General features: G+C 33.7%; 1 protein-coding gene across 19 annotated transcripts in view; it reads right to left on the bottom strand.

Moving 5' to 3' along the window:
- The window catches only part of DLGAP1 (DLG associated protein 1), a 1,106,389-nt gene that overhangs the window by 321,487 nt on the left and 760,573 nt on the right, over window positions 1-24,329 (bottom strand). For all 19 annotated transcript variants that reach the window (XM_074275757.1, XM_074275759.1, XM_074275733.1 and 16 more), the window contains one exon: window positions 6,158-6,375. In XM_074275757.1, coding sequence (XP_074131858.1) covers window positions 6,158-6,375 — 218 coding nt within the window. The remainder of the gene's footprint in view (window positions 1-6,157; window positions 6,376-24,329) is intronic.

Below are 24,329 nucleotides of genomic sequence, written 5' to 3'. Positions count from 1 at the left end.
ATAGCCTTCTTTCTGTTCTGTGCATTTATTAAGTGTTTGCTATGTCCTTGTTGTTATTCTTCCTTCTCGAAGAGGACCATGGTATTAGTACAGTGATGGCACAATTTGCAAATGACTTGGATTTAAGTGAGGGAAGGCTTTGCAAAATCACAACCTTCACTTTTCCTGCAGACTCATCTGGGTTCAGTTCAGGATAACTGAAGATGATCCTGGATGCAGTGGGAGACTTTGGACTTTTTAGTGTGACTGAAGTAAAGCCTATTCAGTAATTAAGGCTACATAAGAAATGAGGAAAAAAATAGCCTCTTTTACCTTCTCAAAAAATCAATCTGTGAGAGGAAGACTATAAAAGTTTCTGGCCAAAATTAGAAACAGTTCCTATTTTCATTTACTCTGAGGCATCTGGGCCTAATCAATGACCAGTGTCTGGGATCTACTGCTGTCCAATCAATGAGAGCCCAAGTGATCTGGATTTAAGGCATGGTCATCAAGAAAGAAATCCAGCCAATAAACTCCAAGGTATGTTAGAATGTTACAATGCATTCCTTAGGAAAAAAGCAAGTCTTAGGATGGTGGATGCTTTACTCATAGTCCAAGTCAAATAATTGGATAGTTTTCTGCCTGGTCCTGATATTCACCCCTCTGTTCCAAATCAAAACTGTTAGTTTGATAGATTGATCAAGAGAGTATTCTCACTTATCTTGCCACTCTCAGAAATAAAATCAGCCTTCACCTATTATCTAGCTTTTTGTTTTTTGTTTTTCAATGCAATGCTAGGTAGCCTCAATCAGTTTGTTGAGCTGTTTGACCTGTTTCCTTATTCTTTTGGCCACTTTGCATCTCTTTCTATCCAAAGTTCCCATTTCTATGCAAAGCAAATGTTTCATGAGCTATCCTTTTTCTCTTAGAGGCACAGACTGGGATTCTACTTGTATACTGGGCATTCATGCATTTCAAGCAGGCTGAATCCAGTCATCACTAGGTTATTATAAGCGAGAGTTTGTCATTCCTAAATTGCACTACAATTATTCCTACCATATAAAAATCAAGGTAACCCCAAATCTCACATATATTATCATCAGAATAATTGATTTTCAGAGTCAGAAAAGAAATCTTTAAGGGAAAGTTTTTTTTGCCATAGTATTGTGGGTAACTTTTTTGGAGGGAAGCATTTAAAATAATATGAGTAAGTTGCTTGTTATATTTATTATTGAGTTGGGTTTTTTTCCAGAAAAATAGAGGAAGGAATTTTGGGTTTTATATGAGAAAAATATGATACTTTTCTTTTACTTAAATCCTTTAAATTCTTTACCTTTTGCAACAGATGGTACAGGGGCTGTAACTAGAGTTGACTTGGAAACTTTGTCCACAAATTCCAAAACATGGATAATGTCCCTGGAGACTTAAACAGAAATCTGTAGTTTCAATTCTGACTTTTTTCTAATATTATGTGACATGCAATTTAACTAAATCTTGGGGGATAGAAGGAGGAGTAGGAGACATTAGAATAAGGTATCAGAGAAAATAGAAAAGACATTTAACAAAACCTAAGATCAAGGTGGACAAAAAGTGGCACCCTCTCCTAGCATACACTTCCTCCCATCTTCTCTTTCTGGGAAGAAGAAAGAACATGAGGAACAGTAGGTGGGTAGGAGGGAAAGCGTGGCATGTGAAAATCAGTAGAGGATATGGTGTCTCAAAAGAGAGAAAAGTAGAAAAACCCACACAAAGATTAAAAAAAAGGGAACTCCAGCAAAAGGGCACATTTTCTGGTCCCTTATATTGAGTTTTCTCATTTCAAATTTTTATTGTCAAGAACATTAGGAAAATCCAAAAGAATCAAGAACTGGTAAACACTATATTCTTCAAGATATAATTTCCCAAGGACATAGGCATACCTACCAATAAATGAGTCAAAAAAGGGATGACTTTTAAAACCTAAAATATTGCAGTAAATCAATTCATAGGAGATGTTTCACAGGAGACAGAGGAAGAAACATCATAAATACAAGTTCCATGAAGGTAAGGTCTATTTCCCATTTGCATCATTAGCTCTAGAGTCCAAGGATGGATTTAAATCTTGCCTCTGATGCGAATTAGCTGTGTGACTTTGTTTAAATCACATAATCTTTCTTTGCCTCAGTTTCCTTAACTATAAAACAAGGAGGTTTGAACAAATGACTTTTTAAGTTCATTCTTGCTCCAAAATGATCCTCAAAGAAAAGGGGAAAAGACACTTATATTCAAGAACATTGATAGCAGCTCTATGTGGTACAAAGAACTGGAAACTAAGGGACTGTCCATCAACTTGGGAATAGATTAACAAATTATGATATGTAAATGCAATAATATACAATAAGAAATTACAACTGGGTCAATATCAGAGAAATATGGGAAGATTTATCTAACTAATCCAGAGAAATGAGCATGTTATTTATACAATCACAATATCTTGTAAAGACAAAAACTTTGAAAGACTTTAAAAGATGATCAATGTAATAAGGGAAGTGATTATTTCTTTCTCATATTAATAGCCAATTATTAAAATTGGGAAGATGCCAGGTTTTTTCCTTATTGTATTACCTTGTGAAGTCTCTCAAGGACAGGGTTGATGGAAGATGGGATTAACATTTTCCTCATTTTAGATATTGCTACTTCACCCAAATAGGATAGACTTCTAATAATAAAATGATTAAATTACCTAGAAGTTATGTCTTTGAAACATTTTTAATCACCACAGTAGTGACCAAACATGATTTCAGAGCACTAATGAGGAAGGCAAGTTATCTACCTTTTAATAAGGAAGTGACTCAAGACAGATATTGAAACATATATTTCTGGACATTGTCAATGAAAAAATTAATTTTGCTTCATTAGACATGTTTTTTACAGATTTTTTAAATGGGGGAAGCTAAAAGGAAGAGAAAATAAATACAGCAGTTGTTACTTTGAAAAAAGTCTATAATCAGATCTTTTATTTTGCTTTTCAGTAGGCATGGGCACTATAGTCCAAAATGTCTCTTTGAGTGACTAAAATTCTAACATATAAGTTCACTTTTTTTGGTTTTCAAGAATTCCCTATTAAAATGGAAATATCTCCTAAGAAAATTAATTCATTAAACTACTATTAGTTTAAAAACAATCAACTGAAATATAGTAATAGTTGGACCCATGTAGATCCAACAAATAAGTTTACTCTATAGCCTTTAGACAAATAGACAAAGGAAAAAGAGAGGGGGGAATGAAAGAAATCCAATAATATTGTCTCCCTAATATTTCTGATAGGAAATAGGAATCAAAGACCTTAAAAGCTGCCCCAATCCTACTTCAACTAATTTTAGTTATCATGGTTGAATAAACTCTGAGTCATTAAAGCTGTGAATTGTTGAGGAGGAAGGAAGAAAGTTGACTTTAAATGTCAAATAAGTAGGAATATAAATATAGTCTTCTCTTTGGGGAAATGATAATTCCTTAGTTATGGAGATCTTTTTCTCATGAGGTACTAACTACATTAAATCTGTACAGGAATAATGATTTTCAGTCAAAATATCATTAAGAAAGGAAACCCCACAAATTGGTGATGGATTATTCCATCTCAGTATTATTATATCTGTAGCACGCAGTTAATCATTAGTGTATACTTTTATTGTTCTTTGTAATTTGCAGATTACATTAGAAATATTTACTGTACCATATAGAAATTTTCAAGTTGTATGCAAACATTAAATAATCTTGATAAAAACCATTAAGATGATTTCAAGACTAAGATCAAGAGTTAGAGGATGTGCCTCATGCCCTAAAGCCACATTTCTTAAACTGTGGGTCACAAGCCCATATGGAGTCTCATAACTGAATGTAGGGTTTACAATTATGATTTATTTTCAGTAATGTCTGATTTGTATAACTATTAGATATAGTTATATACCTATATACCTGGGATCATATAAAATTTCTTGGGCAAAAAAGGGTTGAAAGTGAAAAAAATTTTAAAAGTCCTGCTGAGAGGATTCACTGTAACATTTGACCAAAAAAAGCACTGGTGCTTAATCTACATCAATTGAAATCCTTTCTTTCTAGAGCTATCTCAAAAGCTACTTCACTACAAAACTTTTCCTCATTCTATCTTCAATCTCAGTGAGAAACAATGTCTTCGTTCACCAAACATTAGTAGAATTTTATATGTTCCTTAATGCACTTATTTTATTATTATATTTAGTGGTCTCTTGCCTTATCTCCCTTGTTAGATTTTTATCTCTGAAAGCAGGGGCTGCATCTTATTTGCTATACTTTTGATAAAGTAAATACTTAATAAATGTTTTTGCTTGTTTTATATTAATCAGAGATTATAGAATGTTAGCTCTAGACTTAATAATGATAAAAGTTGACATGTATGTTGCTGTTTTTAGGTTTGCAAAATACTTTACCTACCATATTTCAGTTAATTGATAGGGAAAGGATCCCAAATCTTAGTCCAATCCCTTCATTGAGGAACTTATGGTAGTTATCACTTACTCAAAATGTTCTCTCACTTCCTTTGTTCTGCTGCTATTTTCTGGGGACAATGCCTTGATTCTTGTGTCTGAACTGTTAGTTACTCTAATGGTGGAAATTTTTGCCAGAAAGAAGTTGAAGGATTGCTGATGGAGGCCTTTCATATTCCCAAATAATTTTATTTTAACTGACCCAGAGAGTGTAGGTAGCATGTGTTATTTGCATGTCTACCTTGGTGTGCTCATTTAAAAGAAATGATTTGTTGGCATCTCTTAATCAAATTGGACTGGGTCTTCATGTTCAGTGATAATGAAGATGAGAAGAAAAGTATAAGCCATGAAAGCAGAAGAGAATCTTCCCTTTCTGTTGTTTGCTTATGAATGTTAAAAATGAAAAATACCTGACGAGGATGATCTAAAATCTATTTTACCTTTCTGTTCCCTGCCACTCTTACGTTTTGTTTTGTTTTTTTATAATTTTAAAAATCAATACCGAGTTGTGCTTCTTAAATGGGTACTTGTTATGGCCTACAGCTAGCCATTAAAAAATAAACCTTTTTAGCTGGCTTTCTTATTTATTTTTTTTCCCTTGCTTTGGCCACTGATCAAATTTTTATTAAACTTTCTTCTCCTATGTCCAGCATTTCCCCCAAAGATGCTGTATTTAAAAACCTACTTTTCTGTGTAATTTAAAAAGTACTACTTTTTTGCAATATATTTTTCACCTTATAGTGGAATTTCTTCTCTGCATTTAGTGGATATTGTTATGCTCAATACTCAATCAAACTTTGAATATAATCCCATCAAGTATTCTTCCAAGTTAAAACAAGTCTTGCTTAGAATAATAGGATTTTAAATAGTTTCATTTTTACTATTGTTCTGCATTATACTAAACAAAACTGACATAAGTGCCATTTGTAGCTGAATTTTTGAAACTAAAACAGCAACCCACTTTTGAATACTTAAAAAATACATTTTCTGTCAAGTGTCAAACTTGAGGAGCACTTTGCAAAAACTTTCATATCTTTTTCAATTACCAAAACAATGACAACTTATTTAACATTCTCCTGAATAATCATACTTCTGTAATTAATTAAAATTCTCAAGGAATCTTGAAGATGCAGATTTAGTGGTTGAACCAATTTGAAGAATTGATTCTTTTGGTTGCCCTGACATTTTATATCTTTTTACAAGCATTTTAAAAAACTCAAGTTCTTTGAGAGAGTATCCAGTCTAAGTTTTTGAAATACACACCACCATTTATGGAATCCATCCAATCAGAGGCATGAATGTATGGACATTGTGGCTTATCTTGTCCCTTCAAGAGGGAGAAGGAATGGAATGAATATCCAAATATGAATCCTCATTTTTCCTTTTCTTTTTCCTTTTGATAATAAAATAGTTGACAAAAATTCAAAAAAAATTTTGGCCCCCTATTAATAATATATTATCTGGATAAGACTTGCCCTTGAAGATACCAGTACAAACCTGAAATCAAACCTAGGGAAAGGAAAAATGTACACATTATGTAACCATTTAATGTGCCATCACCTTTCCATTTCCTCCTATTCCCCTTTTTTTTCCCATCATGGATTTTGAATCCAGAATTCCACAGCAGCTGACACCATACTGATGTATTATATGAGTTAATAATTATATCATCTTACTTGAGTGTGGTGAGTTCTGTAAGCGATGGCTGTGTAGCCTTGAGATAACTCTCTCTTCTGGCTGCAATCTTTGGGGAAGGCTTGGGACTGGTATCTGAGTCACCACTGTCTTCGTCCCCCATTGCCTTGATGTAACTGCCACTGCGCATTCTCCGGCAAGGGATCTCATCATCTTTGCCTCCACGAGGGGTATACCCAGTCCATTCATCTTGAGGAACCTAGTTAAATGCAAATGAACACAATTTGTCACTTATAAGACTTGCTCTTATCAGTTTTTAGCTTTTTTTTAACTGAAGGAGAGGAAGAAAGATTTGTTTTGGTAGGATTTCCTAAAAGATCGCTTTACTTTTGAGCACAAAGATTTAAGAGTGTTAAAAAACATAGAATATCTTAGCTGTAGTAAGTTTGATACAAAACTTAAAAACACAAGCACACACATACACTTATGTGCAAACATTTCAAATGCCTTAGTTTTAAAATATCAAGTGTTTTAAGAAAAATTTGTCATATAATTTTGACTCATTTATCTAACACAAAAAGTCACAGTGATGATGCAACATATTCTGCACAGGAAATAAAGCCATTTCTGAGGATTGTGGTTACCTTTGGATTCTCCATGCATTTAGATTTAATAATCACTTAATATTAAAAAAGATTTTCTATGGCACTTTCCTTGCTCAATTCCCAAATCACATAGTCTCTCTTTCTCATTTTGCTTTTAAATCTCTATTCAAACATCACCTCTGACATCTATTACTTGTGTAACCTTGGACAAATGACTGTCTACCTGGGCTTCAAGTTACCTTTTCTGTAAAATAAGGGGACTGAATTAACTTATCTCTGAGGTCTCTTTTAGCATCATTATTGTGACCTCATGGAGCATGTAGTTGACTCCAATTTCCTCCATTTCCTATGCAGCCATTCTCTGCTTAGCTATCCGAATTGTGTTTACCTAAACCACTTTCTTGAGGTCATTATTGAACTTCCTGACATACTTAATAGCCTTAATTTTTAACCTTTTTTACTTTTCGGTGTGGCATATGACATTGTTTTTGAAATAGGCACTTAAGGATATTCTGGCAAATGTTTAAGAGCTGGCTGTCTCCAAAAAAAGTATACATGATATACCATTACATTAATCTGTCCTACTATAATTTTTTAGTCTAGACAACCAAAAAAACAATGAGTTAAGACATGATTGGAAGGATCTGCCAATCTCAGAAGTATAAATTCTCACACTGAAAATTTCACATTTAACTCTTGGAATTCCTGAACCAGTTTCCACTGGCTTTAGCATACCCCTTTATTCATTCTTCTTTGAACATTTCTCATTCTTTGGCTTCCATTATAAATAATCTTTCTTTTATGTTCTATGCTCTGTGGATTATTCTTTCTTCCTTATTATCTTTGCTGACTACAATTATTTTTTCTTTCCCTAAATAGTGAGTATCCCTCAAAACTTTGTCCTTAGCTCAGTGTTTTTAAATTTCTGCATTTGTTTGTTTGATGAACTTATTCCTTGTTCTGGTTTCTCTTACCTTTTCTACTGAATTTACCTTGAAATCTACATAGAATCATTAGCCAGAATTACATGGAGGTTTAGATATTAACTAGTTCAAACTCTCATTTAATGCAGAAAGCTACACCTCTAGAGAGATGGTCATCCAAACTCTGAACACTTGCAGTGATGGAAAATTCACATCCCATTCTATTTTTGGATACTTTTAATTACCATAAAATTTTTCCTTATGTTGAGTTGAAATTGTCTTCCTATAACTTCCACTCATTGGTTCTAAAGCTATATTCTCTGGTACTGTGCAGATTGAATTTAATATTCTTTCCCCATGACAGCTCTTCAAATAATTTTAAGACAGTAATGCTACCACTAAATTTTATCTTTTCCATGTTAAACACCTTCAATTTCTTCAATAATTCCTGTTATGACATTTTTTAGACCTTTTGCCACCCTCCTTGTCTTGCTGTGGACATTTTGCAGTTTGTCAATGTACTACTTAAGGTAAAGTTTCTGCAATGAGACAATATTGTAGCTGTGGTTAACCCTGTGAAGAAGAAAGTGGATTATCACATTGCTTGAACTGGAAAATATACTATTAGTAACATTTGAAATAACATCTTGGGCTAATCTTCAGCTTGCATTAAACTAAAATACCCAGCTCTTTTGCACAGGGTTATAGGTTTAAGCTAAAAGGGAATTTAGCAATCATACTGTCCAACTTCCTCAGATGGGGAAACTGATGTCAAGAGAGATCAATGATTTGTCCAATGCAGCAAGTTACAGCATATTGAGGAAGATAGCTACATATTAAGAACTGCAAGAGTCCAAATCTTCCTGTAAAGTTCTAAAAGTACACTAGAAAAAAGAATGATTAAGAAAATCCAACCACTTTGAAGAGCAATATTATGACCAAAGAGTTATTAAACTAACAATACCCACTGACTCAGTAATACCATCACTTGGATCTATTTCCAAAGATGATTAGGGGAAAAGGAAAAGAACCTCTACATTCTAAAATGTATAATAGCTCTTTCTGTGGTGGCAAAGAACTGGAAATTACAAGTTTACCCATTAATTGGGGAGTTGTAGAATGTAATTGTGATGGAATATTATTGTAATATAATAAATAAGGAACTCAATGATTTTAGAAGGACATGGAAAAAACTTGCACAAAATAATGAAAAGCAAAAAGAATAGAACCAAGAGAACATTGTATACGGTAACAGCAATATTGTTTAAGAATGACTTTGAGTTAAAAAGTTATTTTTGTTTAAGTATCCAAAATAATTATAAAAGACATATAAAGATGCTATCTGCATTCAGAGAAAGAACTGATAAATAGAAGTGTGTATAGAAAAATTTTACATATATATATATTCCTATTTTTATCTAGTGGTAACCATCTCTAAGATGGACAAAAATGAGGGAAGAAAAAAAGGGGAAGAAATAAATCTACATAATAATTTATTATATATATATTTGAAAGTAATAGCAAGTTGTACATAGTAGATTTGCAGTTTCATGTGCCATCATTTTTTTTCTATATTTTGGCAATGTTTCCCCAACTAAAAAGATATGAAAAGAAGAAAATCAAAGAGAAACAGTTAAAACCTTCTCATTTCCATCCAGAACTGAACAGAAATACTCCTAGAATCCCACAAAAGCTATGAGACAAGCCAGGTCCTCTTATTTTGAATGCAATCTTTCTACAACACTGTGACATTGCTTCTTATACTAATTTTCCTTTCTTTTCCCACATGAACTGTTTTAATTTATGACTCCTCCCATATTCTTATAAATGAATTATAAACTCAAATGCAAAATTTCACTTTTATCCTGGTCCTTCTATTCAAAACTCTCAACAATATAGATCAAACATACATTTCTAGTTGTATTTCCTACTGTTTCCTCTAATGGGCAACAAAGTAGTTTAGTGGAAAGTGTGCCAGGTCTGGAGTCAGGAAGACCTGAGCTCAAAGCCAGCTTCAGCCTAGTGGTTCTGGACAAGTCATTTAATACTGTTTGCTTCAGTTTCCTCATCTATAAAATGAGCTAGAGAAGGAAATGGCAAACCACTCCAGTGTCTTTGCCAAGAAAACTCCCAATGAGGTCATGGAGAATTGGAAATGACTTAGCAACATCATGGTTGCTCTTGTTCAATCATGCCAGTCATGTCTAACTCTTCACGAGTCTTTTTGACTTCAACAAAGTTGTTATATGTCTCACCCTTTGTGGCCCTAAAGAAAACCCTAGAGAAAGTTATGAACAATTAGACATGAATGAAATGCCTGAACAACAACAAATTTCCTTTAACATATTCTATGATACAGTCACTGTTCTCTAGATCCTGTTTTCTCTTATCCTTGTGCTTTTGTTTGTACCATCTCCCATCCTGTATACAGACTTCCTTCCTATTTCCTTCTTTTTATTTTCTTCCTATCCTTCAATGCCCAAACCAGGTATCATTGCCTTCATAAAGCCTTATCTGAATGCCTCCCACTATTCTAAGTTAAAAATCGTCTCTTCCTTCTTAAAACGTCTAGCACATTGGATTTATTTTTTGCTTATTAGATCTTTTCTTTTCATGATTTCTTTGTATGTATTATAAGCTCCTAAAGAGCAGTCTGTATTCTGTTCATTACTGTGTCCCTTACACTGAACATAGTGCTTTGCACACAGTAGGCTCTTCTAAGTAAATGTTGAGTTAACTATATCTTGGTTTAGTTTAATCTTTCACTCCACTTGCTCCTCACAGGTTAACTTAAATGGCACATTCCACCAATACAGTCTTGATATATTGGGTACCTTGCCCCAGAAAGAACGTGGAATGCTAGAAAGAAAATCCTGAATGACAGATGAACCTATGAGATCTTTGACATCAAAGGAATTCTACCAGCATTATCATTTAGCTGACTGGTGCACTGCAAAGTACCCGAGATTTGCTGACTCTAAACCATCACATTTGAAGAAGGCATCCATTTGTTTTGCCCTTCTGAGTATAAAATGGTGCTACTCCTTGTTGTTTCCCCTTGTACTCAATCTGCAATACTGAACAGGGCTGGTTCTCATGGAATTATGATATGTACTGCTTGCTTTTCAGAAAATAGGACAGCTGAGAAATTTAATAGCTAGTGGAACTTATTAGCTCTTACATGCTTGCATCTTACTTGTCTTGTATAAATGGTTTGCATATTATTAATATACCATGGATAAGATTTAAGGTAGTGTGCACTTGTATTTGTGTTCCCTAAGATTAAGAATTGGGCAAAAGCATCCTCCATCACCACAAATCCAACCCATAATTTTCCTTCCCTAGCTGTTGCAATTTGGGTAGTGGACTATAATTATTTATATAAGGCTAGAAAGTCAAGAATCATCTTTGAATCTCCCTTTACTTTGTTCACTATAAAGTCTACTACCAAATCCTATTTTCCTTTTTGAAAAAAAAATCTTTTCAGGTTTTCTCCTTTTTCTCCATTCCTACTTCCTATTCACCTGTTTATATTCACCATTCAATACGTTACCAGGAGAGATGTAGTCCTACACACTTCTTCTTGGATGTTTTTATGAAAACATTTTATGGTATTTTGTCTTCTTTTATCAAATTCATTACATGTCTAGTTCCATTTCAAATTTCATTTACTTGCCATTTATTGGATTATTTTGGTTATTTAGCATTTTTTTTAGCTGAAGGCACATGGGAATCATCAAAACATCACAGGAAAATCATTTCTGAAATAAAGAGTAAAATATTTGATCTCAAAAAATTCAATTAAACTCACATAACCATAGAATGTTAGGCTTGATAGGAACTTCAGAGGCCATATATATTTCAATTTGTGCTTGAATGTGAATCATCTCTTTAGCAAACTCACCAAGTACTCATTGGGTCCCTGCTTAAAGATTCCAGTGAGGAAGAACCCAATGCTTTTTGATATATTTGATACAAGACAAGCCATTTTACTTTTAGGTTACATTAGGTTACATAAATTGTTAGAAAAATTCTCTTAATATCAAGACTGATTTTGCCTTCCTACTACTTCCACATATCTCTTAGTTATGCCCTTCAAAGAAGGGGAAGCCTAATTCCTCCTCCACATGACAGTTCTTCAAATACTTTGAAGAGAATCACCGTTTTCTCTTCTTTAGGCTTTGTTGCTAATGTCATTATTCAGTTATCAGTCATGTGATTTCTTCTCTAGTGAATTAATGCAAACAGAGGTTGAATTAATTATCCAGAGTCACATAGTTAGCAAGTGTCTCAGGCCAGATTTGAACTCGTCTTCCTAACTCCAGTGTCCTGTCCACTGGACACCTAGATGCCACAGGCTTAAACATCACCCATTCTTACAGATGATATAACATGTTGAATAAGAAATTAAGATTTCATATTAGAATTATAAGCTCACTCAAATCTAACAGGCCTGAGCTTCTAAATTATAGGAACATGACCATTCCATGAACTCTGTATGTCCTTGGCAATAGATACCAGGAACTAGCCATTCTTGGAAATGCTTATGCTTAGGGCTGGGTGGCTTCCTCCCTGTGCATATGCAATTGATAAGGAAACCTGTCAAGCTTCAAGAGTTTGGAATGAGTCAACATGAATATATAGATAAGTTTTGGCTGGGAACCTTCTTTGTCTGAAAACATATTTAAAAACCCGCGTTCTAAACCATAGTTGAGCTTCACCTGCAGGAAGGACGCTTCGCCCAGGAAAATCTTTACACAATTCAAGTTGATTGAGGCTGAAACGGGGCTCCCAGCCATTTGAGTTTTTGAGGTTCCCTTGAATTGGTGATGTATTCTCTTTCTCTATCTGCTATAATTATAATTGTCATATTGTTAATTGTTCTTATTTCCATTTGTTTTTTATGCAAATCTAAACTATCTATACCTTGTCCTATTTGATTAAAACCTTACTTTCATTTTCAATTGAGTCTGAGAGCGTTTTTTATAGCAGTGAATCCGAACATATAACTTTTCTTAATACACATGTTCTTTAATCTTACAATCCTACTTTTGTTTTCTTCACAGATTTCATATTGTATATTTTCAAAAGTATGGTGACTAAAACTGAACACAGCATCCTAAATATGACCCACACAGCACTTGTTACCACCCTTGTTCTGGACATTCTTGTTTTATAGAACAACATTAGCTTTTTTGGCTGTCAAATTACATTGTTGACTTCATTTGCAGTTCTCTTGGACTCCTGGATCCTTTTTCATAAGAATTGTTGACTAGTCACACCTTTTCAATCTGTACTAACGAAGAAGTTGATTTTTGCACATTAAACACAAAACTTTACATTCATTCATACTAAATTTCATTTTATTCAATATCTATTTTTCTAATATTTTTGAATATGGATTTTTGCTAAGCTTTATGTCATTTTCAACTTTGAAAAACAAACCATCTGTGCTTTTACCGTATCAATTATTAAATTGTTGCATAGCTGAGATTCCTAGGACACTACACTAGAGCTCTCTTTCAAAGATTGTATTGCCCCATTTATTGAATACTTTCTGGGTCTACTCATTCAGCCTTTTTCTAATCTAGCAAATTACATTGTGATTTAACTCCTTTCTCCATCCTATTTACAAGTATTATACAGTAAAATGTTTTTGCATACTTGAAAATTTAAGCATGTTATATGCTATTTATAACATCCCTCTAATCTAAGAGTACAGTTAACATTTCAAAAAAGAGATGAAAAGTGGTTATTTTGGTATGACCTGCCTTTTCTCTATGTGTTTACAGAATGCACCTTTTTTTTTTTTTTTTAATACATTGCAAACTTTGGCCTGGAGTAGAGAGAGGTCAAGCTCACTGTCTGTAGTTTATAGATTCAAACTTCTTTCCTTTATTGAAAATTGGAGCAGCTGTGCTTCTACATTTTCTAATATAATTCAGTAATTTCTGTTTGGTCCATTCTAATTTTAGGGCACTCCATTCTTACTACCTTCTGTTCTAAGCTATGAATTCTCTTTGCTATTCTTTCCTCCCTGCATGCTATTTCTCCTCTTGCTTTAATTCTAGTTATTCCTTGATGCTTATGGACATCATATTCTTTTCTTTGAGGCTCTGCTTGGATTTTTTTGTGATGAACTCTTTTCTGGGGGTACATCTAAGGGACTTCTTTTAGTTCATAGTACTTATTGGGCTCATCATTCTCTTCTGTTTACTCATATCTCTAGTTTCAGTTTCTAGATTAGGGTTTCTGTGTTTGGGTAGGACCTGTCTCCTGCTTGTACTTTTGGATGGACTGATCCTTAATCCCGGATGTCATCTTCCCCAAATCCTTTCTAATGTCCTTTAAAAATCGTGGATAAGAGCTAAGAAAACCACATCTGGAAATTCTTTTAGTATTCTAAGATGTAGTTAATATGGGTCTGATGATTTGAACTCATTAGCTCTATTCGATCTTGTTTATCAGATAAGGATTGCTTCAACTGAGGCTACCTAATGTGGAGAAGAAAGATTGGGGTAGGGGAAACACATCTCTTTAAAGGGCTATTGTGTGGAAGAAGAATTAGATTTAGATCTACCCTTAGAATGAGCTGCTGTACAGCTGCAGGTAGCAGAACTAGGGCCAATGATTGTAATTTAAGTTTAATGTCAGGAAATTTTTCCTGATTATAATGAATATTTTCTTAAATGGACTTCTGCAACTTTTCCACTTGTGACACTTTTTGGCTGAGAAATTTTTATCTGTGACCCCATCTCAAATATGAACTAAAGTCTTTCTGACAGTGTTTGCACATGCATAATACAAAGTGTGCATGTTATGTGTTTGGAACCAAGGCTGCAGTGGAGTTGCATGATGTAACATGGGCAAGATCTACCAGAAACACCTCAGATTCATCAAGTGGGTTTTTTTTTAATTAATTTTTGGTCCTTGTGTTCAGAAACCTTTTACTGTTGCCAAATTGTGACCACCACATTCAGTTAAACAACCCCATGGGGTAGCAATCTACAGTGTAAGAAGCTTTGCTATGCGTTCCATCTTTTTGAAAGCCTTCAAGTAGAATTGTATTATAATTGGAGTTTCTCTCTGACATGTGATGGATTCTTAATACAGATCCTTAAGGAATTTATGGAGAGACTTGATGGGGTCTATGAATTTGGACAGGAAAAAATTTGTTTAAATTTTGCATCTGACTGAAATGTACATTTCCTTCAGTTATGAATATACCTGTGAAAGGCATTCATGACACAGAAAAAGTTAAGAGCCCCCAGACTAGATGATTTTTCAAATTTTCATTTAATTTTCTCTTCACTTATTTTGGTTTTCTACCATTTTCATTCTATCCTTTCCAGTTTAAAGCTAATTCTCTAGAAAGAGGGGGCCTAAATAAAAATTAAGTAGTTTAGGCTTGTCAGTATTATCATTATCCTGTCCATTGTAGAACTGGTCCTGTCCTTTCTTTGGCTCTTACTTATCTTTGAGGTAAATAAGAATTCCCTTTTATCTTGTCCTTGGTGCTCACTGTCAGCATAACTCCTTAAAACCTGTGATCCTATATCACTTCTTACAGGACCATTTTTTTGTGTTCATTCTCAGTTACCTTTCCTAGCTTTTATCTTGTACTCAGTTTTAAAATCTGAATTTGTTGATGAATTCTATGTACCTTATAAGTTTTTTTTGAAAGTCTTCTTCAGAGGAGTCATTTCTCTTTGGGTCTTTAGAATTTATCCTTCTTGGGCTCACTTCCTTTTAAAATATTAAGCTTTTCTTTGAATTCTTTGAAATCGTACTTCCAAAATTGAGCATACATGTCAGACTATGTAGAATTTTTCTCTTCCTAATCATGGATTCTATGATTAAGAGATCATTTGTCCTAAAAGTTTCTGTAACTTTAACTTTAGCACACAGACATTGAACAACTATAATATACAAGATTATAGGAACATGGAATAAGAAGCCTAGCTTTAGTTAGAAGGTGTCTTATAGGCCATCCTGTTTAATCCTCTCAATTTTATAGCTGAAAAAATCTGAGGCCCAGTGAGATGAAAACTTGGTCAAGATAAGAGATGTATAGTAAATTCGAAAGTTGGGATTGAAACTTCGGTTTTCTTACTCCCAATCCACTGAATTTCCAAGAGTTTCTCAGCTTTGATTTATGTTGGATGATTTACTGAAAGACCATTATTTTCAGAGTAGATTTTTTTTTTGCTTAATAAATGCATTCTAAAAATGAGTATTGTACTGGTGAGGGTCATGAAAAATATATACACTGCTGCACACCTCCCTTCCCTTGGAATCAACTGGCAACTTCTTAAAATGGCTTTTTCCTTTATCAGATGAAGATGACTTCAAATGAAAGTATGGAAAATTCTGTCAAAGTGATGATAAAAACACTGAAAGTCTCTTTTAAAATACTGCTAAATTTTCTTTTAAGATGTTTGAAAGCAGGATTCTAATGTAGTTGGCCTTGTGATTAGAAATAGGCAGAGAAAATTGCAAGTATTTATGGCTATTATCCAGACCAACTGTGAGATGATGGATTTGCATATTTTACTACTGTATATAAATTTTAAGTTAACAGTTGCTAGACATCTGTTCATGGTAAAGATATATTTTTAAGACTAAAGGAGAACAATCTTCCCTTCTGATAAAAAACAGTAGCTTAAATGCTTAAATGCAAGAATACAAGGTTGCTTGCTAGTTTCTTTTGTCTCTTTCAAACTCCTCTTTAGCAGTATGGAGAGAGAAAGGGCTCACGGCAATTGAAACAACAATTAATCTTGCTGAACCGCAGACCAGAATACAGAGGAAGGCTGTTCTTTTGGTGAATCCTAAAAGCCTAAAATGGCAGGGAATAATTCATTCAAGACTATGAGGAAGGAAGTTTCAGCAGATAGGAAAAACAACTTAAAGGCCCAAGGATGCTAAGTTGGCCTGAAGTACTGAAGGCCTATGCTGCCTTTAAAAGACATCTACTTACAAGATAAGGTTCAGAGTAAGTTAAAAAGAAGAATCTTCATCATATCTGTGCATGACACCAAATTAGAATAATTTGCAATTGATAATGGTTTAAAAACTCTAATTCAACTTCAAAAAGCATTTATTAAACATTGTCCAGAGTACTCCTTAGACACTAAGGGAGATTAAATTTTTTTTCTAAGTTCTATTAAGGGAGGCAATGAGTCTGAAAAGTATTAGGTTCATTACAGGTATTTTTCTTTAAAATTTGTTTTATAAACCTGTTTTATGGTTTATTTTGTTTATTTATTTAATATTTTTATTTCCCCCAATTACATTTAAAACATTATTTTTACATTTGTTTTTTTAAAACTTTAAGTTCCAGATTCTCTTCCTTATCCCCACTTTCAGCCCCCTTTAAGAAAGCACATGTGAAGTTATGCAAAACATTTACATAAAAGTGATGTTGTGAAAGAAAACATAGATCTTCCCCCCAAAAAAACTCTCAAGAAAAATTTTAAAAAAGAAAGTATGCTTGAATCTGTATTCAGATACAATCAATTCTTTCTTTGGATATGGATAGGATTTTTCATCATATGTAGTTCAGAGTAGTCATGGAGTATTGTATTGCTGAGAATGGCAAAGTCATTCACAGCTGATTATCCCAGAATATTGTTATTACTTTGTATACAGTACCTTTTACTTTGCTTGAGTTCATGCAGAATTTCTCAGGTTTTTCTGAGAGCATCCTGCTCATCATTTCTCATATATTGTGGCTTATTTTTAATGTAAATGCTTTGCTATTTCAAAAAAAAAGAATTAAAATTTTTAAATATAGAAGAAAGAAAAGATGATTTTTTTAGGTAAACTATTTAGGAGAAGCATCAACTAGTGGCAATATGGCAATAATAATTTCAGTTATTTGAAATGAGTGCCTTGAGAGCTAATCCCAGAAAATGAATACAAATATTCCAAAAGCTGAATTATAATGGTAATGATAATATTAAAAATAAATACAAAAATTAGCATTTATGTAGAGCCTAATATGTGCCACATAAATTGTCTCTTTTTATTATTACAAATAAATCTAGGGGGTAGATGTCATTATTTTATAGCTTATTTTTCATTTTTTACAGTTAAGGAAACAGAAAAAGTTAGTCATTGTCTAAGTCTCACAGCTAGTTAAATGTGTGAGGCTGGATTTAAACTGAGGAGTTCCAGGCTCAATGCCCTATCCAGTGTATTCTCTAGCTGCCTATGTATTCATGGCAATATAATTCTATGAGATATAATCTTCCATTATAAGAAAAGTGAAGATGTGCTTTTCCCTTCTCTCCATCTATTCAGAATATAATCATTTTTAAGACATAGTATTCTCTCTATGAAGATTACCCCAATAATACCTGTTGATTTCTTCATCCTATGAAATTCTATAACATCTGTAGCCTATATCACACAATATTTAAGCAGGGCAGCTAGGTGGTACATGCAAACAGTAGTTCAGGGCCTGAAGTCTGGAAGACTCCTCTTCCTGAGTTAAAATCTGAGTTTTAACTGTGTGACCCTGGGCAAATCATTCAACCCCATTTGTCTCAGTTTCCTCATCTGGAAAATGAGCTGGAGAAAGAAATGGCAAAACACTCTACTATTTTTGCCAAGAATACCCCAGGTTGGATTATGAAGAATTGGTTATTAATGAAAAATGGCTGAACAACAGCACACTTATTTAATGATATGCTTTCTCATTTTGGACATTGTTTCACATGTGTTAACCTCTTTCCAACTATTTATGGGCAGGTGACTATACTTTGAAGTTTATTTATATACTTTCCAAACTTTCTTTTGTGATTTTGCTAAACTTGCTATCTATTGAAATGAGATTTCATCTATTTCTACAGTTTTCCACACACTATCCCTTTACACCTAGAATTCACTTCCTCTTTACCTCCAACTTTAAAAATTCTTAGTTTCCTTCAAAATCAGTTAAAATATTGCTTCTAAATAAAGTCTTTCTTGGTCCCTTTAGAGACTAACAGACCCTTTCCCCTTTAATGTTTTCATATTTATTTCCTTTTTTATATATTTTGTTTATATGTATATGTGCAGATGTATATATGTGTATGTACATGTGTTGTCCCTGGCCTTTTCTTCCTCTTGTGCTCACACATATAAGCTCCTTGTAGGCAAAAAATTTATTTTTGATATCTTGTTTTGAGCTCAGTACCTGATTTTAGAATATACTTAATATTCTTAAATGATTTAAGAATATACTTTATAAATGCTTATTATTTCATGTAATACAGATGAACACACTGTAGATTCTAAATAAATGCCTGTTGAGTGTAACTGAAACTTTCTTGATTTTCAATGATAATTGAGGGTCAAGAATGATTAGATTTCATAATCAAGCAAATAACTTCAGTTAAATCTCTAATCAATAACATTCCACTACATTCCTAAGTAGAATATTCAGTTTTCTGAATATTCAGACTTCCAGCCATGTTATAATACTCAGACTTTATTCAATGATCTAATTAAGCTCCAAAGCTCTGAGACTAAGGATTTATCTCCTTTCAGATTTCCAAGTGATTTTGTTCTAGAGCTTCTGTTTTTTAGATTTTGATTTTTCTTCTAATAGGCTCTTACTTCTACCAATCTGATAATATGGGCATTTTAGAAGGAGACTATCCCACTTTTTCCTGGGCTTTCCCTCATCTCACTGAGTCTGCAATGTTCTTGTTGGGCCAAATTTTCTGGTGCTCAAAATCAAATCAAAGTTGATCTAGATACTGAGAACATTGGATTGAAAATCAGGGGAGATGAGTACTGATATTGGCTTTTTTATTGATCAGTTCTTAGACTTTGGACAAATTAGGATCTATTCCAACTCCTCCAAGAAGTAAAGGGGCCTGGTGGAAAGAATGGCCTTACAGTCAGAGGATCTGAGTTACATTTTTAACTATTACTTTGTCATTCATTTATTCACTCATTCATTCATTAAGCAAGCATTTATTCAGTACTTACTAGATTCCAGGCATTATACTAGCTGTCGGACATACAGAAACAAAATAAAAGAAAGCAAGCCAGAGCTGGTCATACACTTAAGGGGCTTACTTTCCATTTGTTTTCATATCCTCAACTTTAAAATTAGAGTTAGAGTAGATGATCTCAAAACCCTTTAATCCTAAAATTAAATTTGGATGAAAACTGAATAGGGAAACATCTTATTACTGACTATCAGTAAATCCCTTGAGAGCCACAAAGGTATCCAGGACCAGCTTTATTCCTTCTCCAATTCCCCAGCTAACACCTGCACATGTAGATCTAAAGGATATATTAGAAGTTTAAAGATACTCAAGATGTTAGTCAATAAATGGTAGATTGATGCTTGAATAGTTCTCAGGCTCATTAAGTTGAATAAGTCAGGTCAAACTGATCCCAATTCAGGGTTCAAACAAGACTAGGCTTCTATTCTCCTGTAAACCACTTTTTGTTGTAAAATTTTGAGAGATTTATCTATAACTTTCTTTTTTCTTTTCTTTCTTTCCTTTCTTTCTTTCCTTTCTCTTTCTTTCTTTCTTTCTTTCTTTCTTTCTTTCTTTCTTTCTTTCTTTCTTTCTTTCTTTCTTTCTTTCTTTCTTTCTTTCTTTCTTTCTTTCTTTCTTTCTTTCTTTCTTTCTTTCTTTCTTTCTTTCTTTCTTTCTTTCTTTCTTTCTTTCTTTCTACCATTTCCCTCTTTCAAAAAGCTTCTTAGAATTTCAAAAATCAGGCTTGTTTGCTCATAATCTTCTGAAGTCATACTGGAGCCTTAAAAGCTCAGTGTAGTTTCTGATGATTTATCTAAGCCCCAAAGCTCTAAGACTAAGGATTCAATTTCTTTCAAATTCCTAAACAATCTTGTTCTAGAGTTTCGATTTGTTTGGACCTATTTTTCCTTTTTAAAACAGGCTTTACAAACTTGTTTATGATACCAAATCTCACAATCTAACTACTGTGAGGAGCCTCTATCCAATCAGAATTGAAAATGTATTAAATTATTTCAATAAAATTAGTTAATTACATTTATTTTTTAATATACTTTTTTTTTGAGACAACTGGGGCTAAGTGACTTATCTAGGATCACAAAGTTAAGGAGGGTCTGAGGCTGAATGTGAACTCAGGTGATACTGACTCCAAATTACATTGATAGCTGTGCTCTTTCCACTGCACCACCTAGCCACCTCTTACATTTATTTCTAATAAAGCCTTTTTACTTCTTCTAACTTTGTAACTTCCACTAAAACTGTACTTTGATAATTTCTGGTGAAGTTGTTTCTGGGTTCTGAAAGCTTATGAGCAAAAATGTTCTGCTTACCCAAAAAAGAGAGCAGGAAGGGCCTGCTAGTTGACTGCATGTTTGTATTCTGAGGGCTAGACAAGCTAGACATAGGGAATCATTACTGGAGGAATAACTACAAGGGAATGAATGTTTCTGTCTATAGAAACCCATGAAGTTTTTTTTTTTTACTAAAAAGAGGAAATAACAGATCTTTGAAGTTTTAAAGTGTAGATTAGCCATATGCATTTTCTTAAGTAGTCTAAAACAAGATAAAACAGCTGAGGCTAAAAGCTACTCCAAAAATCATTTTTTCATTATATTTAGTTATAGCTATATATATCATTTGTTTCAATATTCTGTTCAAACTCTACAGCAAAGATACCCCTTAAAAAGCAAACTGAGGCTAAAGATACTGGATTGTTCTACATATCCCCTATATGCCAGAAGTTATAGTATGCATGAATTTTTTTTGCCATATCAAATAGGGGTGAGAAAATCACAAGAGCATGAAAAAGAAACTATAGTTGAGAAGAAGAACATCAGAGGGAACTAAGGGATGCAGGGTAGTCATGGTAGTGGAATACATGATGAAAGGAAAAGCTTCAAGCAGCCAACGTCCAGAAATGGAGTGAATAACGGATATATTGGATAAATATCTCACCCAATATGCTTGTTAAATTTTTGGTGCGAGCACTTATACCTTGGAGAATTGATAAATGTTATAAAGAGAAGGTTCATTTATTGTTTTGTTGATATATAAAGGGATAGAGAAAATGTTCTATAGTTTTCTTTCTCAGTTTTCGATCTATCTGGTTTAGGTTATCAGTACTATGTCTGTGTCATAAAGGGAGTTTGGCAGGACTCCTCCATCCCCTATTTTTTCTTTTTCTTTCTTTCTTTCTTTTTTTTTTTTTTTGAAGCTGGGGTTAAGTGACTTGCCCAGGGTCACACAGCTAGGAAGTGTTAAGTGTTTGAGACCAGATTTGAACTCGGGTCCTCCTGAATTCAAGGCTGGTGCTCTATCCATTGCGCCATCTAGCTGCCCCATCCCCTATTTTTTCAAATAGTTTATATAACATTGAGGCTAGTTGTTCTTTAAATGTTTAGTAGAATTCACATGTAAATCCATCTGGTCCTGGGGATTTTTTCCTGGGGAGTTTATTAATAGCTTGTTCTATTTCTTTTTCTGAAATGGGACTATTTAAGCAATTTATCTCCTCTGTTAATCTAGGGAGCCTATATTTTTGGAGAAAGTCATCCATTTCACTTAAGTTATCAAATTTATTGGCATAAAGTTGGGCAAAGTAACTCATTATTTCTCTAATTTCCTCTTCATTGGTGGAAAGATCCCCCTTTTCATTTGTAAGACTAACAATTTGATTTTCCTCTTTCCTTTGAGAAAATGTTAATATTGTAGATTAATCTTAAAATTGCATCTTGCATATATATATAAATACATAAACACCAACAAATGCATGTGTGTATATGTGTGTGTATAGTTTTCTGGAAAGCTAGCTAATGTTTACTGGGATACTGCTGTGTGTGCACAATTCAGGCCAATGGTGGACCAGAAGTAGATAAATATTTTGATCAAAGCCAGGCCAGGCCATTTTTATATTTTAGATAATATAGAAAATCAAGTCTCCACAGGAAGCTTTTATTCTTCAATGTAACACAAGTGACTCAATCTATTATAAAATAAAGGCCTTCATTTGATGATTAACAAAGTTTTTTAATGTAAGAAATAGGGGCAATTGTGAAAAGTTTGCTCACTTATAGAAGGATCACATTGGAGTAGATGATATTTTAGACTCCTTCTAGTTCTATTTCCTCTGATTCTGAGCACTTATGTTTAAGATCTTTTGATCTTAAAGGAGTTGATAAAGGATCAAAAGGAGATGATAAAGAAAATATAATCTTATTTTTAGTTATCAATATCTTAAAATTCCCAAGGTAGTTTACAGGACATGTTGAGCTTTCTAGTTTAGCATATACAAATTTTAGATTCAGCTCTGGGAGTTGAAGGCCATTTAAAGAATCTGCATCCACAGAGATTCATTACATAGTGTGGGATTTAGAGGTACCCTTTACAAATATCCCAAATTATCTAATATCTTGGGGTCATATTATGCCCATTTTTCCCCCAGCAGACCTGTGATTTCATTAGCATGGGCAGTTTCTAGTAATGGATTTCCTCAGTTAATACTGATCCATGCCTCCTTGAAATTTATAGTCTTAGAAAACTATTTTGGGAGGTACAAAGAGCCTTTTCAGGGTCACCCAGTCGGGGTGTGTCTGAGGAAAGACTTTTCCCCAGGACTTCTTGATTCTAAGGCTAGCACAAAAAATCTACTATGTTGGATAACCTCTTGTTTGTTTTTTTTTTCTTCCAGATTTATATATTTAGACAGTGAGAATCTCAAAGATTGAGAATTCTGAGGTTTCTTTGCTAGGGATTGCAGTGCTGTGAAGTGCTCAATCCAATCCCAGAAGCATTTATTAAGTGTCTGTTGTGTGCTAGATGGATAGAGCACCTGGACCCTTTCTGATCTGTGGCTAACTAACCTAAGTATTAGGGTAACCAACTCAAGAAAATAATTTCTCTGAATTACCTACAATATGCTGAGCAATGGACTAGACCATGATAATGGTGGTGAAGATGGTGACAGCATGTTGGGATGATTGGGGTGATAATACCAATAATAATGATAACAACAATATTAGCAAAGTGTTTCACACATTATCTCCTTTTTCCTTCTAAAATGTTGTGATATTATACAATTTAGAGGCATGATAGAGTGCCAGGCTTAGAGTCATAAAAATTCATCTTCCTGATTCGAATTCAACTTCAAACCTTATTAGCTGAGTGACTCTGGGCAAGGCATTTAACTGTTTTTGCCTCAATTTATTCACCTGTAAAATGAGCTGGAGAAGGAAATGGCAAACCACTCCAGTGTCTTTGCCAAAAAAAATTCCTAATGGGATGATGGAGAATTGGACCTGACTTAGACAACAATATGATTGTTGTTCAGTCATTCAGTGTTCAGGTTTCTTCATGAAACTTTGTGACCTCAATAAAGTTATTATTATTTAATCCTCCAGTCATGTTTGACATGGATTTGTCCATGGTGTTTTCTTGACAAAGATACTGGAGTGGTTTGCCATTTCCTTCTCCTATGTGTCCCCATTTTAAAAATGAAGAACTGACTTGCCGAGAGTCATATAGCTAATAAATGTCTAAGGCTGAATTTGGACTCATATCTTTCTGACTCCAGGCCTGTTTTAATAACAATACTAGGCACTGGGGATAAAAAGGAGGAGGAGAATAAGTAAGAAAAAAATAAAGCGAGGAGAATCAGAAGGCTCAGCGTGCCATATAATACCAAGATACATGTATATGGGTATTATG

Source organism: Sminthopsis crassicaudata, chromosome 1 (genome assembly GCF_048593235.1).
Source record: "Sminthopsis crassicaudata isolate SCR6 chromosome 1, ASM4859323v1, whole genome shotgun sequence".
In the NCBI taxonomy this organism is placed as follows: Eukaryota; Metazoa; Chordata; class Mammalia; order Dasyuromorphia; family Dasyuridae; genus Sminthopsis; species Sminthopsis crassicaudata.
This window is presented reverse-complemented; position numbering and strand designations above follow the sequence as displayed.